This window comes from Pipra filicauda, unplaced genomic scaffold (genome assembly GCF_003945595.2).
Source record: "Pipra filicauda isolate LSUMZ 115617 unplaced genomic scaffold, ASM394559v2 scaffold150_size2825430_pilon, whole genome shotgun sequence".
In the NCBI taxonomy this organism is placed as follows: Eukaryota; Metazoa; Chordata; class Aves; order Passeriformes; family Pipridae; genus Pipra; species Pipra filicauda.
This window is the reverse complement of record NW_024103996.1, coordinates 2,608,880-2,624,209: the sequence shown is the minus strand read 5'-3', so window position 1 is coordinate 2,624,209 and position 15,330 is coordinate 2,608,880. Positions and strand designations below refer to the sequence as shown.

At 42.0% G+C, this 15,330-nt stretch overlaps 2 protein-coding genes across 3 annotated transcripts in view; one reads left to right on the top strand and one right to left on the bottom strand.

Moving 5' to 3' along the window:
* Nucleotides 1-15,330, top strand: part of DOCK1 (dedicator of cytokinesis 1) — a 277,725-nt gene that overhangs the window by 109,619 nt on the left and 152,776 nt on the right. The gene's annotated exons all lie outside the window — the stretch shown is intronic.
* INSYN2A (inhibitory synaptic factor 2A) overlaps nucleotides 1-15,330 on the bottom strand; it is a 42,375-nt gene that overhangs the window by 20,245 nt on the left and 6,800 nt on the right. The window contains exon 2 of the mRNA XM_027737069.2: nucleotides 8,476-9,655. Coding sequence (XP_027592870.2) covers nucleotides 8,476-9,650 — 1,175 coding nt within the window. The 5' untranslated portion in view covers nucleotides 9,651-9,655. The remainder of the gene's footprint in view (nucleotides 1-8,475; nucleotides 9,656-15,330) is intronic.

Here is a 15,330-nt window from a genome sequence, read left to right as displayed (position 1 = left end):
TTTGGGGTATTTTTTCATTAATTCAATGTGATGAAGATTTCAGTGCAAGCTCAAACACCCCGTGTACATTATATCTCTAAACCTACACCGGCCTAAAATAATAACTACAGCAGCCAGGCTTGTTTAAAATTAAGAATAGGGAGCACATTTGCTGGCCACTGATCCTGCAGCTTGTGTGGAACTGGGGAATGACTGGACATGGCCCTCAGTGCCCTGGGCTGGATGACAAGGTGGGGATCAGGCACAGGGTGGACTCCATGGGCTGGGAGGGCTTTTCCAACTCCAGGGATTCTGTGATTCTCTACTTGAAAGGATGGGAAACTTCATGGAGAAAAAAATCATCAGGAAGGACCCTGGAAGTGCCGAACTCTTTCTGTTGCAGCTTGAGATGGTCTTGGTACTTTGTTTTCTCATCTCCTTAAATAATGATATTTGAGGTTTTACTGCAGTACAGGAGAATCCACAGGGCAGAACTTTGGCAGTTGCTTTAGCTTTGTACACAGCTACAGATCCCATCCCTGGGAATTTTTTCTGAGCTTGCATGAATGACAATGAAGCAAAGAAATGCCCTCTAATTTACCAAAGAAATGAGCTAAGTCATGCCAGGTTCAAACTACTCCAGAGTGTAAACTGCCTTGTTAATGCCGGAATACCTCTGCTGGTCTCTAAATCCAGCCTCTCCTGAGGAATTACTAGACCTCACACACCTTCTGTGGTTTCAAGCTGAAAGAAGGTGGATATAGATGGGATATTGGGAAGAAATTGTTCCCTGTGAGGGCAGTGAGACCCTGGCACAGGTTGCCCAGAGAAGCTGTGGCTGCCCCATCCCTGGAAGTGTCCAAGGCCAGGTTGGACGGGACTTGGAGCGACCTGGTCTAGTGGAAGGTGTCCCTGCCCATGGCAGAGGGGTGGAATGAGTCCTTTCCCACCCAAACCATTCTGTGATACTGGAAACAAGACAAAAAATGGTACTATTCCTTCATCCATTGTTCATGCAGCGAGTGGTGGTGAAAAACATCCCCTGTCATCATCCTGTCAATAAAGAGGGCTCAGCACAGCTGGGCATGTTTGGAGATGTTTCCAGCCTCCCTTGGAATGGCACTTTTCCTTCCCAGTCGACCTGTAACACAACTGATCCCTCCAGTGCTGCTCCATGACATGCAAAAACCATCACCACAAACTGTCATGGAAAGCTCAGAATTGTCCCAGTTTCACTCAAGTATTCTACAAACCGCTGCTTTTGCCAGGGCTTGCTTATAACATGGAAAAATGGTTCCTTGACAGGGAATTTTGTCTTCATCTGTCTTCAAAATTCCTCTGTTTGGCAAAGCTCAAAGAGAAGCCCGTAAGAGCTATGAAACAATGTAGAAACTTTAGGTTTTTTAAGATCTGAGTGAGAACAGTTCCTGGGTCTGTAATTAAGAACCCAGCAGTGACACAGAGGTGGGATGCAGGGAGGATGGACAGATCCAAGCCTGGGAAGTCCCTACTTAAAAGAGAAGTTTTCCTCAGTCCACAGGTCCCAGAATGGTCTGGGTTGGAAGGGACCTTAAAGACCACCTTGTTCCACCCCCCAGATCTGAATCCAACTCAGCTCTCCATCATCTCTGATGTTTCTTTACCTTCATTTCCCTGGGTATGTTACACAGGAGTTTTTTTAAGACTGAACTGCATGTTCATGTCCCAGATCTGGAACCCGGGGTAGCTGGAACCTCAACAGTTTAAAAACAAAACACTTCCATCTTCAGAAAAGTCTTCTTCCTATTTTTTCCCCATTTTTCCCCAGTCAAGAGGAGAGATAGTTGTACCTCTGTGTAAGCACAGGGGCTCAGGAGCAGCTCTCAGTTAGAGCTCTGTTCTTTCATCTCCTGGTGAACGAAGACCAGTGAGAAATTTAACACTGGAAAGCTCTTTTTGGTCTCATTTTTCCCTGCTTGCACAGGCACCTGGCTCATGGCTCTGTCTCTTTGCATCCTGATACTGCCAAGAGCCAAAATGCAGTTATTAAAGGATTATTCTAATTGTGAAACCTGGGAATTCAGTACCTTGTCATCCTTTTTTAAAAGAAGACCGATTTAGCAGGAAAACTCTCCTTGCAGGTGTTTTGGGCAGCTTGGTGACATTGGAAAGCTCCTGATCCCTGGTAATTCCTGTGGATATACTGAGCAAGAACTGTTTGCTTACACTGGTTTTAATCCTTCAGTATAAGACTTCACCAGTGTTTCCAGATTTGAATTGTGGCAATTTGCTTTTCTTGGCCTTTGTGTCCCGATGCTGGAAAAGTCCTGAGCCTTAATTTCCCTTCAGAGCTACTGATCCCGACTGAAACAGGGAAGTGTGGTGGGGAATGACATTTCATCTTGGTTTTAAAGTCCAGTGAATAGCAACCAGATAGAAATCAAATCATTTTTCTGAGCACTTCAAGTACTTTCCCTTTGAATTGTGCCAGTCCAGTGTATGCAGATAAAAAGCTGGACTGTATTAGCAAAGTAAGTTATATTTTCTGAGACTCAGAACGTTCTTAGTGTCTTTTTTTTTTTTTTTTTTTTGAGAAAACAGAGCATTAAGATCAAGTAATTTTGCTAAAAAAAATATTTTTTGATCTTTTTTTCCCTGGACTGGTTGTTGGTAAGGGTTCACTTTTCCTTTTCGTCCATCATTTGCTTGTTGAAAACCTCCCACCACTCTATTCCTCACAAAGGATGGATATAAACTGGCTGTGACAGCAGGATTATTTAAGTGCTCTCTATCTTAAATGTTATGGTGTCCAGGTACTCTGAATTATTACACATTAATGCTCCAGGATGTCTGTGAACTGTGGAAGTTTGACCTTTTTATCCACTCTGACAATCTGATCTGAAGCTTTGATTATCAGCAACAGGATAAATGTGTCCAACTCTAATGAAAAATCCTATCAAAAATATAAATCTCATCATGTTTTGAAGGCCTGTGAGTTACTGTGCTCTGAGATACTCATGTTACCTGCCCTTGTAGATCTAATTCCAGAGTGATTTTAGTGAGCTAATTCAGAAAAAAAATGGAATATGAGGTTAAACCTTGGCTGATCCTGGATCTTTTCCCTTGAATGATACTGCATCTTTCAATGATCAGTCGTAATTAATCAGGTTTCATTTGTTTTTTCTTTGAATAAGAGAATTTTAAGGGCTCAAGGGTGGTCATGTGGACTGACAGCAGGTGTTGAAATAATTCCATGAGGAAATAGGGAGTTTTGGGATATGATGGAATAGTTCCAGTGAGGAGGTGTCAGTGTGTTGGGAGGAAGCATGGAAGGGCTGGTTTATAACTTGGAAAACCAAATTTCTCATGGTGAGGGCAGGTAAATGGATTTTTGTGACATCTTAGCACTGATCCTGCTTTGGGAGAAGGGGAAATGAGCATCTGAGGGATGAGCTGTACTTGGGGAATGAGCACAGGACAAGGAGATGGGATCCCCACAGGCAAAGAATTTGGCTTAAAAACTGCTTTAGGGACCTAAAAGAAAACATAAATGGTCTTTGAATGCATTTTGCTTGGTTATGCTCAGAGTTTAGTGTGACACACACACCTTTTGGGCAGTGGTGAAGCCTGACAGAGCAGCTATTAATAATTAGAATTAACTGTACACTTCCAAGAAGAGAGGGAATAGTTACACAAATGACTTTAAGAAAAGGCACAGAAGGGTGTTCTGCTGCTGTTGAAACTAGAAAATAAAAACTGCTTCTAGGGTAGTCAAATGCTTCACTTTAACACTGATCTTTGTAGAAACAGCTGAGAAAATGGTAGGTGTGGATTAGAATTTAAAAAAAACAACAACAAACACTCAACCATTAACGGCCCAAGGATCACAGGATCCACAAAGTGCTGATCTGTGCAAAAATTACTCCTTTTCCTTGGCTAAGGAAGATGCATCCAAAGAGATTTCCTGGCTCTGCCTTGGGAAGGTGAATTGTGACAATCTCCAAGGTGTTTTGGTGTGTCTGTGTGTGGGAATGATCTGTAAATGATGCATAATCTGAAATACAGCAACTCCAGAGAGGGGAAAGAGGAAGGATTTAGGAGGTGATGGCAGGAGGATTAGTAAAAGGAATGTGAGTGCTCCAAAGGACAGGGTAGGATGGATGAATATAAAGATCCCAATACTGGAAATAAAGGCATTGATCATAGTCCTCTTCCCAAGGGCTGCTGTTACAGGCTCCAAAACCTGGTGTCACTCACAATATGACACAATTTGTGCCTCACAGATGGAATGTGCCATGTTCTTTCTGATTTTCATGTCTTTATTTGCAGAGCAGCTGCCTTCTGCTGTTCAGCTTATCTAGTGCTTCCCTGCATTTCCAGGTTTGCTCTTAGAAGTGGTTCTGTTAAACCTCTCCTTTGCCACGTCTGTAATTAAAAAAAAAGCAAAACCAAAGAGGGGGGAAATCTCTATCACATCATTTCTGAACTGGCACATTCCTCCCAAAGGCTGGGCTTTCAGGGGCTCTGCTCTTGTGAACTCTTTTAAACCTTCTTCTTGTGTGAAATAAGGAGCTCCCTGTGTTTTGGGGGGGTGTGGATGGATTGAGCGAGACAGCAGAGGTTGTTACTGCCTTTATTTGCCTTGTCTCCTTGGGTTAAGCTGAAGAGCTGGGCTGGCTCCTGAAAGGCAGCAAAGCAAACAATCTGGGCAATAATTGCTTTGGCTCTCTGACTTTCTCCTGTTGAGGCAGAGGAGAAGTTTATGTGACCTTGGGGGTGATTTCTGGCAGTGCTGGGAAGGCAGTACTTGGGTGAGGAGGCTCCCTGCTCTCCCCTTTGGTGAGACATCCATCCAGACACATAATACTGGTTTATTTTCTGCTTAGGAATGAGAGTAAGAGCCACAAATATCCCTTAGTCACTGAAAAGCATGAGCTGACATTTAAATTCCCTCCATAACAACATGTTCTTTCAAAGCCTCTTCGAAGGAGTTTGTTGAGAGCTCTTTAAATTCCTGAACCACTGCTGACTAATAAATGAATATAAATTATCTCTTAAACAGGTTCATTTAACTCTTGTCTAATGTGTAGCATTTGGCCTGTCAGAGTCAAAATACTGTGACTTGGTTTTGTGTGGCAAATTGAGCACTTTGTTTATTAAAATTGCTGATTTGTTGTATAATGAGGAGGGCCCACATTTCCGTTCCTTTCCACAGTAAGGATTTAAAGGGCAGGTCATTGTTGTTCTCCAGCAGCAAAATATTTTTGATTATGTGTTCATCTTGTGTAATACATTTCCTAGATGTTATTAGCAAGGTTTTAGAATTATTAACTTGCATTTATGCTTCACACAGAGCAGAATTTGACTTGTTAAATTCTGTATCTGAATACAGACAAATATGTCTATAAGTGATGTAGATTGCTAATAGTTTCTCATATAAAACTGGAGCATAAAAATGGGTTTGTGTTGTGCAGCTGAACCCTGCATCATGTAATATTCAACATTTTTTTTTAACTCTGAGCTTAATTGAAGCTGCAGCTCTGCACTTTCTTCATGCCTGACTTAAGGCATCCAGCAATATCTGTGTTTTACCGGCATATAATTTGTTTTTTTGTAGAAGCTTCCACATAGAAGGTGGAATTGCCACTTTGCCAAAGGTTTAGTAAATAATGATGGAAAGAATACACAATTTTACTAATTTCCTCTGATACTGGGGGGGGTCACAGGCTGGCTGTGCTTCTCCTCCTCCTCAGGTGGCTTTTCCCTTTCCTTCAGCAGAGTTGGGAGTTGGATGTTGTTGCTAATTGCAGATGATGTAGCACTGACATTTTGGGAAGTATAGAGAGATGATGCTGCTGTCTTCAGAGATACTGCTACACTTCTGCTGGCATTGACTCATTTAGTGATGAATTGCAGTAATAGCAGTTCAGGACCTACAGCACATTAGTGAAAATGAATCCACTGAGCACCAGTCCCAGGGCACTACAACAGCACTTAAAGAGCACTGATTTCCTTAAAGGGAGAAAAATCTGATTAAGGATTTTAGCTGTGCCTTTGTTTTCTGGGTTTGTAAATTATTTTTTTAACCAGCAGTGTGTTACTTGTATTTGTTTCTTGCAGTGTGTTGTTCTAAGGAATTTAATATACATAAGAAAACCAGGAGAGGTCCATAAACACAGAACATTTCTTCCTGCTTTAGCAGATGGAAGACTCTTGTATTTTATAATAAACAGAGATGGAGCAGTAGCACTGCTTTAATTTCTTGGTATTAGCTGACCTAACACTTGGAAAAAAGACCAACATGCTGAAATGGAGAAGACACGTAATAATTTACCCAGTGCTGGGTGTCTGTGGCAAAAATGTCGAATGAATGCAGCAACTGGAAAGAATTATTCTAATAAAAGGATGGGGCAGCCTATTATTGAAAGAGTTGTCTAATTTGAGGGAAATGGGGATAAAGACAAGCTTCATGTTAATGATGTGTTGGTGCTTTGCAGGAGAACAGAGTGTTCTCCCAGCTCTGGAGTGTGATCAGGGGAGAACAGCAATGGCCTGAGCATAATCTCCTCTGTGCAGCCTCCTTTAAAATCACCCAGCAGCTAGGAAATTAGGGATCTGGGATGCAAGGGTTCCTAGAACAGGAGAAAATATGCAAGTTTGCATCTCCTTTCTTTTCCCTCCTTCCCCATCTTGACACCCTTCCTGCCCAACAGGGAGGGGGCATGTTTGGGTCGTGTCTGAAGCGTATGCAGGAGCAGCTGGAAGTGGTTCCAAGTATACAGGAGTGCTAATAAATAGGCTCTTTTCAGTCAAATATAGTCTTGTAGACTCTAATGCATAAGTCTGTGTGTCTAAGAGGCTGTAGAGATTTTCTGAACTGGGGTTTATGGATAGTTTCACTATTTTAGGGCTAATACAGCTTTGCCAGGTTGAAATTATTTCAAGACAGTCATCGATAGTTTTGTGCCAAGGGCATGCCCCTAATGTTGGCTACATTAAATAGCTCTACTTCTGTCAGGGCAATAAAAAAAATAGGTATTTACTACACCTGTTGCTGTGCTATCTTTGGGAAGAGATAAAAACCAGCTGTATAATTGTCTGGAGGAAGCAGAGGTATTTATAGCAGGTGACTTTGGGGGTGGGGGTGGGTGTTCCTGCACACAGGGTTCTCGGGGATCAGGTGATGAGTTGTGATGAAGAAAGAGTTTTTCTGTATTTTGGGATTTGACATGCTGCTTGACACTTCTGTCCAAATCTCCTGCAGTTTCTGTAAGTTAAGAAAGGCAGGGGAATTATTCTGAATAATAATTTAAAAAAATTGAACCATAGAGTCATTTAGGTTGGAAAAGACCTTTAAGATCCTGGAGCCCGTGTGGCTTTCAGCTACATCAAGAGACTTCCTAGTCTGAAGATCCAGGACTTGATAAAGTGCTGATATAGATAATTGATATAGATAATACTGTAAAATTAACTAAAAGCACTAAGGCTGTGCTGACAGCAGTGTCCAACAGCTGAGAGGACTTTTCAATGACAAACGCTTTTAGTTTTTAGGATTAACGTGATTTGTACATTCCTAAAGAAAGAGTTAAATTAAAGACGTACCTTTCTGGCTCAAATGAAAACATGGGCTGCTTCAAGTAGCACAGGCTGCTGGGTTCTTAATTTTAAAATCCTGATTTCTTCTGACAAATTGCGATTTAATTGCAGAAGTGTTTAAAAGCACCCAAACAGTGCACATACATTTTGAGGTGTGTTCATTGAATAAAGATGAGGGAACTAAGGTGAGTCAGTCTGCAAAATGCTTGTTAAGGTTATGTAATAAAGGGATTGAACTGTCCAGGCAAACACTAAAGGTTGTACTGAGTTACAGTATTTATTTAATGCCTTATAGGTTGATTTAAATAATGAAAGATAGGGATAAACACAATTTTCTTTCCTTCTGCTTGAGTTTATTGTGTTGAGCTGTGTGAATGCTGTAAAAAATGCTTTGATATTCAAAGTTTTCATTTCATTTCCTTCTGAAAGAAATACCATGAAAAATTCAGAAGGTGAGAGTAAACCAGACAAGATTCATATGCCATTAATGGAATTATATTAAGAGTTGTAATTATATCCCTTAATCTTAAAAAGGTAAGTCTCTTACAGAATTAAGGTTTTTCTGCTGCTTTTCATGCCGTGTGAGGAATTATGGTTAATGCAAGTTGCTGATGTGAAAGCATCCTCCCTAATCCTGTTTGGAGAGCGGCTCGTTCTGTGCTCCGAGGAAAAGGCACAAGGTGTATTACAGGCCCTTCGTTAAATAATTACTTAATTAGGTCCCAGGACAAGCAGATACCAATCTGTGAATAGTGCTGGCAGGTCTCCCTAGGGTTGGCCTCTAAAAAGCAGCAAAACTTCGCGTGGGAAGCACCACGTGTGCGGCGGCGGGTGCGTGTTGACGTCAGCAAGTTCAAGGGCAGGATTGTTAGAAAAGACATTTTAAATCAGCTTAAACTCACGCAAAAAGCTTCTACTCACCCTTCTCTGTGAGCTTCTCCTTTCTCGAGCTCCTGTATAACACCCAACAACACCTTTATGGTTTCCTGACTGGAGCTGATCAAGCTTTCCATCATCTGAAGCTGCGCTTTCAAGTCCACAACTTCGGTGTGAGGCACGATTTGTTGGCATTCCTCGCTCAGGGCCACGGCCGCCTGGCAGGGCCGGCCCTCCTCCACAGGCGAGACGTTGACCTGCAGGGGCTGGTCATTACATTCGGTGGCCGGGCACCGCGCCCGCGCCGCGCACGCCCCGGCATCGCCCGCCGCGGGCTGGACACCGTTCAGGTGCACCGTCCTCCTCCTGTCCTCCTCGGCACACGGCGACCAGTCGCCGAGGTTGGGCAGGTCAGGCTGCGAGGCCGGCAGGTAAACGGTGGCCACTTCAGTCTTGAAGACCCTCCCGTGGTGGAGGGGCTGGGCGGCCTCCTCGCCGCTCAGCCGCGCCGCCGCCGCTCTCCCCCGGCTGGGCGGCCGTGCGGGCTCGTCCTCGGCGGGGTCGGCCAAGTTCGGGAGGGGAGGAGGAGGCGGCTCTTTGGGAGAACTGTGCAAATCGCTGCTTTTCCAGGCCTCGGCGCCGTCGTCGTGCGCGCCCGCGTTGGCGCGCTCCGAGACGTGGGAGATGAACTCGGCCGTCTGCAGGCTGCCAGCCTTCCTGCCCCACGGAACGGCCTCCGCCGATCCCCGGCCCTCCCTGTCCTTCACATCGATCAGAAACCCGTTGTTCTCGCCCTGCAAGGTGTCCACGGTCGAGGCGCTTTTAAGAATATTCCCTTTTTTCCGGTCCAGAGGGAAGGTCTGGTAGCACTTTTTGAGATCGGGGGAAGTCTGAACTCCTGTGCTCTTGGTGACGTTGGGGATGGACCTGCGGGCGGGCACCGTCATGTACTTGCGATACGCCGTCTTGTAGGCGATGGCCTTGGCGTCCCTCTTGTCGGGGTCCTGCGTGCTGGCGGTGGAGGTGGAGAGCTGCTTGTCCCTCTGCTCGTTCTGGGCCTCGCAGATATCCTTAAACCTCACCTGCAGGGCTTTGTTCCGTTTCTTGATCTGCCGGTTGGGATCCAGCGCGTATTTCATCTCCAAGGCCAGGGAAGCCGCTGGCTCGACGTCGCTGTCCGAGGCGGTGAGTAAGCATTTGCTGGGCTCCTTACTCACCATGATGCCTGCAGCCAAAAACAGTGCAAAAAGCCTCATATTACAACACAAACGCTAATTTCCCCCCTCAGGTTTGCAATATTTGGGCTGCTTTCCTACTTTTTCCCCTCAGGCTTGCAGTTTTTGGGCTACTTTTGTCTGATGCACCTGAAATGGCTGCCGCTCGCAACCGATGTTCTTGGCTCTGTAAAGTCATAGTCCTTCGTGTTAGATTTTGGGTTTTCTAGAGAATTCTGATTTTTATCTTGGTTTGTGAACACCTGCTCCTCAAAGGGGAGGATTCCTGGCAGCAGGAGCTTTTCCAGACCCCTTTTCAGAGGACAGGGATCATGGCTGCTCACTCAGCACTCGTGCTTCCCTGCAAATCAGTACGTGCTCCCAGTCCCTGAATTCACCTGACAGTTAATCAAAACTCCAGGGAAAATGAAAAACAAGTGTCTTTGTGCAAGTAAAGAAAACTCTAGAGCTCTGACCAGCCTTAATTCTCCTTTAGTGCAAATGTTTAGTAGCAAGAAGTGTCACACTGGCATTATTTTTTACTCTGGGCTTGCTTACCAAACACGTTTTCCTGTCTGATGCGTTCAGTGTCTTGGCAAGAAATTAATTGGTCGTTAGAGGTGTCATGATTTTGATTTTTATAAAAACTTACCTCATAGCCAAACCCAAATATAATCTAAATATAGAATAATTATTGTTAGCAACTGGTTGGTGCTGCTGGATGCGTAGAATTTATGAACTAGGGAAGTTTGTGGAAGAAGTCAGCAGTGCATCAATTAAGGGTTTGCTTCAAATGCAAACCAACTCATCCTTTCCTTGAGGCAGTAAATGCCTTTATGATACAGCTGCTTATCCCAAAGGATCCTAAAGCACTAAAAAAAACCCTCCAAACCTGTGATGATTTGCAGAAATTACTTAATCTGCCATTGAAATATAAACACCTCCTCAAGGACGAGAAGATGCCAACCCCCCCCGCACCAAAACCCAACAGCTCTGTGGTTGTTCAGATCACAAGGGAATCTGTAGTAGCAGGATAGTTAAGATCTCATTTTTACACCTCATTTGAAGTTGTCATTTTTACTCTCCTATTGCACAAATTTCTCCCTGAGACTTGCTGAATTACCAAATTCCCACTTAATCCAAATATTCTGCATGTATCTCCTACTTAACCACAGATGGACCCTCAGAGGGACTCGGAGTACGATGTAAAATGAGTAAAGGGACTTTCAGGTGTATTTAAAATAAGTTTTTAATTAAAATTCCTTTGTCTATTAAATAAAATATGTGGAACTCTTGAAGAGTTAAGTGCCACGATAGCATATGTTTTATAAAGCACAGGGGAGTCAATCCTTATGTCTGGTCTATATTTAGTTTTAATTTAAGAAAGCATAATGGGGAAATTATTTTCAGTGGAAAATTGAATGTTTATGAGTTTTAAAAGCAATAATAACACTTCTCTAAAGATATTAAGACACAAGATGTGCATGGTTGGATGTCTGGGTCAAAAGATCTCATGCAAAGGTGTCATTACTTAATTTTTTCTTAACCTTTTAATTCCCTGGTCCCAGTAATTTTTGAACAGGTAACTGAAATATTCTAGAATCTACCTAGTTTGCCTTTTCTGTGTGACTTGTGAGGCTCAGGTAGAGGTGAGTGAGCTGCACTTGTTTGAGGAGGGGAAGTTTCTGTCTGTCTCTGTGTGATGTAGTGGAGAGTCTGTAGGAGAAAGCAAAAGGAAGGAAAATGCAGGACAAAAACGTTCAAATAATGGATTTTGAGGTTGCCAGACTAGTTTTCCTCTAGACATGTTATATGTACAGGCCTAGTAGCTGATACCAAAGCGACCAAGCCCCTGTTTTTGAGGAAAAGAGTGAAAAATGGAACTTCTAGGGGGAAGCCTGAACATTAAATTGGAGTAGAGTTATCCTTTTGTGTTGGGCTGGGGGGAAAGATCAGTTATCCCTGTGCCTTTATTACATGATATACAAATATAGACAGATTTTGAAGGGAATAAATTGACTACATATGAATGTCAGGAATTTTTTGTTCCCGTTGAAACCATAACTAAGGAGCTTTGTTAGAGTCCTGTACTGGCTGTGTTAGGCTGTATTTTAATTATGAACTCGTTTGTGAGTGAAGTTATGGTTTTATTTGAGAGAAATTCTGCAAACAGAGCCCCACTGGGTCACAGCTTCCACAGATGGGGATGGTAGGAAATACAGACATCCATCCATCCATCCATCCATCTACCTAGAGTGGAGTTTTTGGAATGTTTTAGTGAAGACAGTGCTGTGTAAGATACAAACCTGATCCATTAGCTTGCAATTGGACACACATCAGCTTTAGACACTGAAATATGTTGTAAAAACTACTGTCAAGCCCCAAAACTCTGCATTTCCAGTCACGTAGAACTACTGGAAGCCAATGTTCCAAAATGGCCTGGTAAATTAATGAGTTTACCAAAAACTAAATACAGGAACATAAAAGCCATTAGTGTTCAAATCTGCTAATGTGAGTTCCTGCGCTACCAAAAAATTGCAGCAAAAATGAAATGCTGCATTTCCAGAGATGTGAAATCCTCAGTAATTGCTTCTGAAAAGAGAACACATGTTTTTACCCAAAAAAAAGGGCTTAAAAAAATTGACTCTTAGCTCTGAAAGTCACCCATTACAGCCATCTCTGAGGATACCTCAGAGTTGTCAAAGTGAGTTTTCGGGCGCTTGGTTATTTGACAGCAGGATCCGTTAACGTGCAGTTTATTTTCAAGTATTGGCTTCATATTTCATGAGTGTCTCTGCCCTGTCTCGACTTCCAGGTTATTTCACTACCCCTTTAATCCCATCATTTTTGGGGCTGCAGGATCACTGGGTTTGTTTGGAATGACTTAACATGGAGTCCCTAACCCAGATAAAACCAGGAGCCCGGTGCTGTTCTCCGGAGTAGATAAACGGGGAACTGTATTTTCTGCAGTTAATTTTAAGCATGTCTTTAATAGCCAATAAATTGATTCCTCACAAAATTGCTTGTCTCCCTTTCCCAACCTCCCAGGCCTGATTGTGATTTAGCTGATCTGGAGTTTTCTATTCCCACCAGTAGCTTGGAGTAATAATTTCATAGATATCTGTGATTAAGAGTGACAACAACCAAAAGAACTCGATTTTTTTCTAAGCCTCGCTCGGCTCTCGGTGTCTCCAAGGGGAACTCTCTGGGCTCAGCTGATAAAAGAACAGCTGAGCAAAGAGCGGATAGTGAGTTAAAGACCTCACAGGGAAGGGTTTATATAATGCCTCCTGTTTGGTTTCAGTTTTGGGTTGGACGAGGTGTTGCCTCCAATTTTGAGTTACTTAAAGCATCCTCTCAGCAGGATTTTTGGATACTTTCGGATACTGAGTTTCTCAGTCTGCATGAGCACAGACTTTGTGGCTCTCTCTGTCAAGCTTTGAAGTTGAATTTTAGTTGCAGATGCCAATTACATACACATAATAGGTTTCAACTTTTTGTCTGTAGTTACTCCCAACAAACCCCAATTTGCTAAACTAAATATTTAAGTTATCACACAGCTTACTTTTTCCGTTTTTAGTTTTGATTTGTTTATAAACTTCTGGCTGATTACCCTTAAGGAGTGTTCTCCTATGTTTGAATATGGAAATAAACTATTAAATAATAATAATAATAATAATAATAAAGTGATGCACAGAGAAGCCTTAAGTTAGTATAAAATCTTCAGGGGAATTATGGAAACCAACAGTCCTGTTCCAGGGTATGTCAGCAGGTAAAGTTTAGGTACAAATCTTTGCAGGTCCTTCACTCTTCATCCAAAACTCTGCAAAGTCACTGCCCTGGGAGGGGGAATTACAGTGTGGAATTTCCAGACTGGTTAGTTAACGAAGGAAGAAGAGATTTGGAGCTCTTATTATATTATTAAATGTAATTTACATTTTATTTCTGTCAGTTTTATGCTCCAGAAGCAGACTCACAATGTGTTAATACAGACTGGACCTAAACTTTGCACGTTCCAAATGCAGATGGAAGGCACAGATTCCATGTATTCCTTGTGTTCTCAGACCAAGTGAAGGCTTTGGAGATGCAGCTGAAAACAACTGTGCACATGTTAAGAGCACACAGGATTTTGTGGATGGCTGTAATAGCTTAAAATCATGCAAAGGGTTGCAAATAATTGGCCTTTTCCGTGTGAAGGAAGTGATCTGCAACATCTTGGGGCTCCTGAGTATATCCAGGTTGTGCTTCCTCGTGAGAGATCCCTGCTGCCTCACTTGGAATTTTTATATGCCTAAATACTACCAGAAAATGCTTGTTTTTCAAAAATCTGTAAGTCTTATTAGTGTATACATAGAATATCATACAATTCTATTGTTAAAATTAAAGATTTGAAAGAAACTTAGATTTACTTCATAAAAATAAATACAATATGTTAATTCTAAATATCCCATTCATTTTGACTCCATTAAATTAGGAGTCTTTTCATTATTTAAAAAAAAATCTTAAAAATCATATAGTATTATCCTAAATATTAATAAGCAATGTCCAGTAACAAGATAAGAATGTTCGAAAATATGAATTAGCTTTTAATTATTAGTTGTTTGCAGAAAGTTTGCCTGTGCTACAAAGTTTTATGGATTTTTAATACATAAGGACTGAGGATAAATTATGTCTTGCAGATAAATTCAGGGGTACAGGTGTGCCCAGTTTTTGTGGGGTAAAAAGCACTGCTGACTCTTACTAGGAAAAGTGACGTGGTGGAGCAGCCTGTCATCATTTTATCACAGAACTGTTCATGTAGAATAACAGAGTTTGCAGTCCTGCTAAATGTCAAACTAGTATTTTTTTAACTCTGTTTGGAAACCCCGAGGCACCAAACTTGAATTTTCTCTCTCTTGAACCTCCTTATTTATTGCTCACTACTGAGGTCATTCTTCCTGCTGCATTTCTAAGTGCCTTGGAAGTCTTTGCTTTGGAATAAACAGGATCATATGGCATTTGATTTGTCTTTTCTCCCCTCCCATCCACTGGCAGGCTCTGGAAGAATGATGTATAAAATCATATCCCAGCTAATGGCTGAGATACCCAATAAATGCCTTTAAATGCTTTTGTGAGCTTCAGCTTTAGAACTAAATGGCAACAAATAAAATGTACAATTTAATATGCCTGGAGAATTTTTAGATAAAACAGGAATCTGTTGGAGGATAAACTATTTAAGAATTTCCTTATGAGCCAAACCAGCTGAATGCAGCTGGTATATGCAATTTTCTCCAATTTTGACATCTCTACTGTGCTTTGTGAACACAAATTTTAATAATACTTAGGTTTTGTTGCTTCCTATATTGTGCATAAAATTAAAAGGAATCCATTCAACGTGATAAACTCCTGGAAAATAAGGGTTATGTAGAATTTTGCAACGAATAGTACCATTATCAGGAGATTTGCACTTGCATTAAGAACAGTGCAGACTTATGGGGTGAATTAATAACTATTAACTTCCTACTGGAACAAATGCAATGTCAGAAGATACTCCCTGCGAATTCATAGTGTTCTAATGCCAAACATTTGCTGGGATTTAGTGTTCTGGAAAAAATCATAGAACTGTTACGAGAATTATGCTGCTTTTTCTTACTGTGCTCTGCAGCTTATGGAGAATAGGAGGAGCAAAGGTTTATTAACATTATTT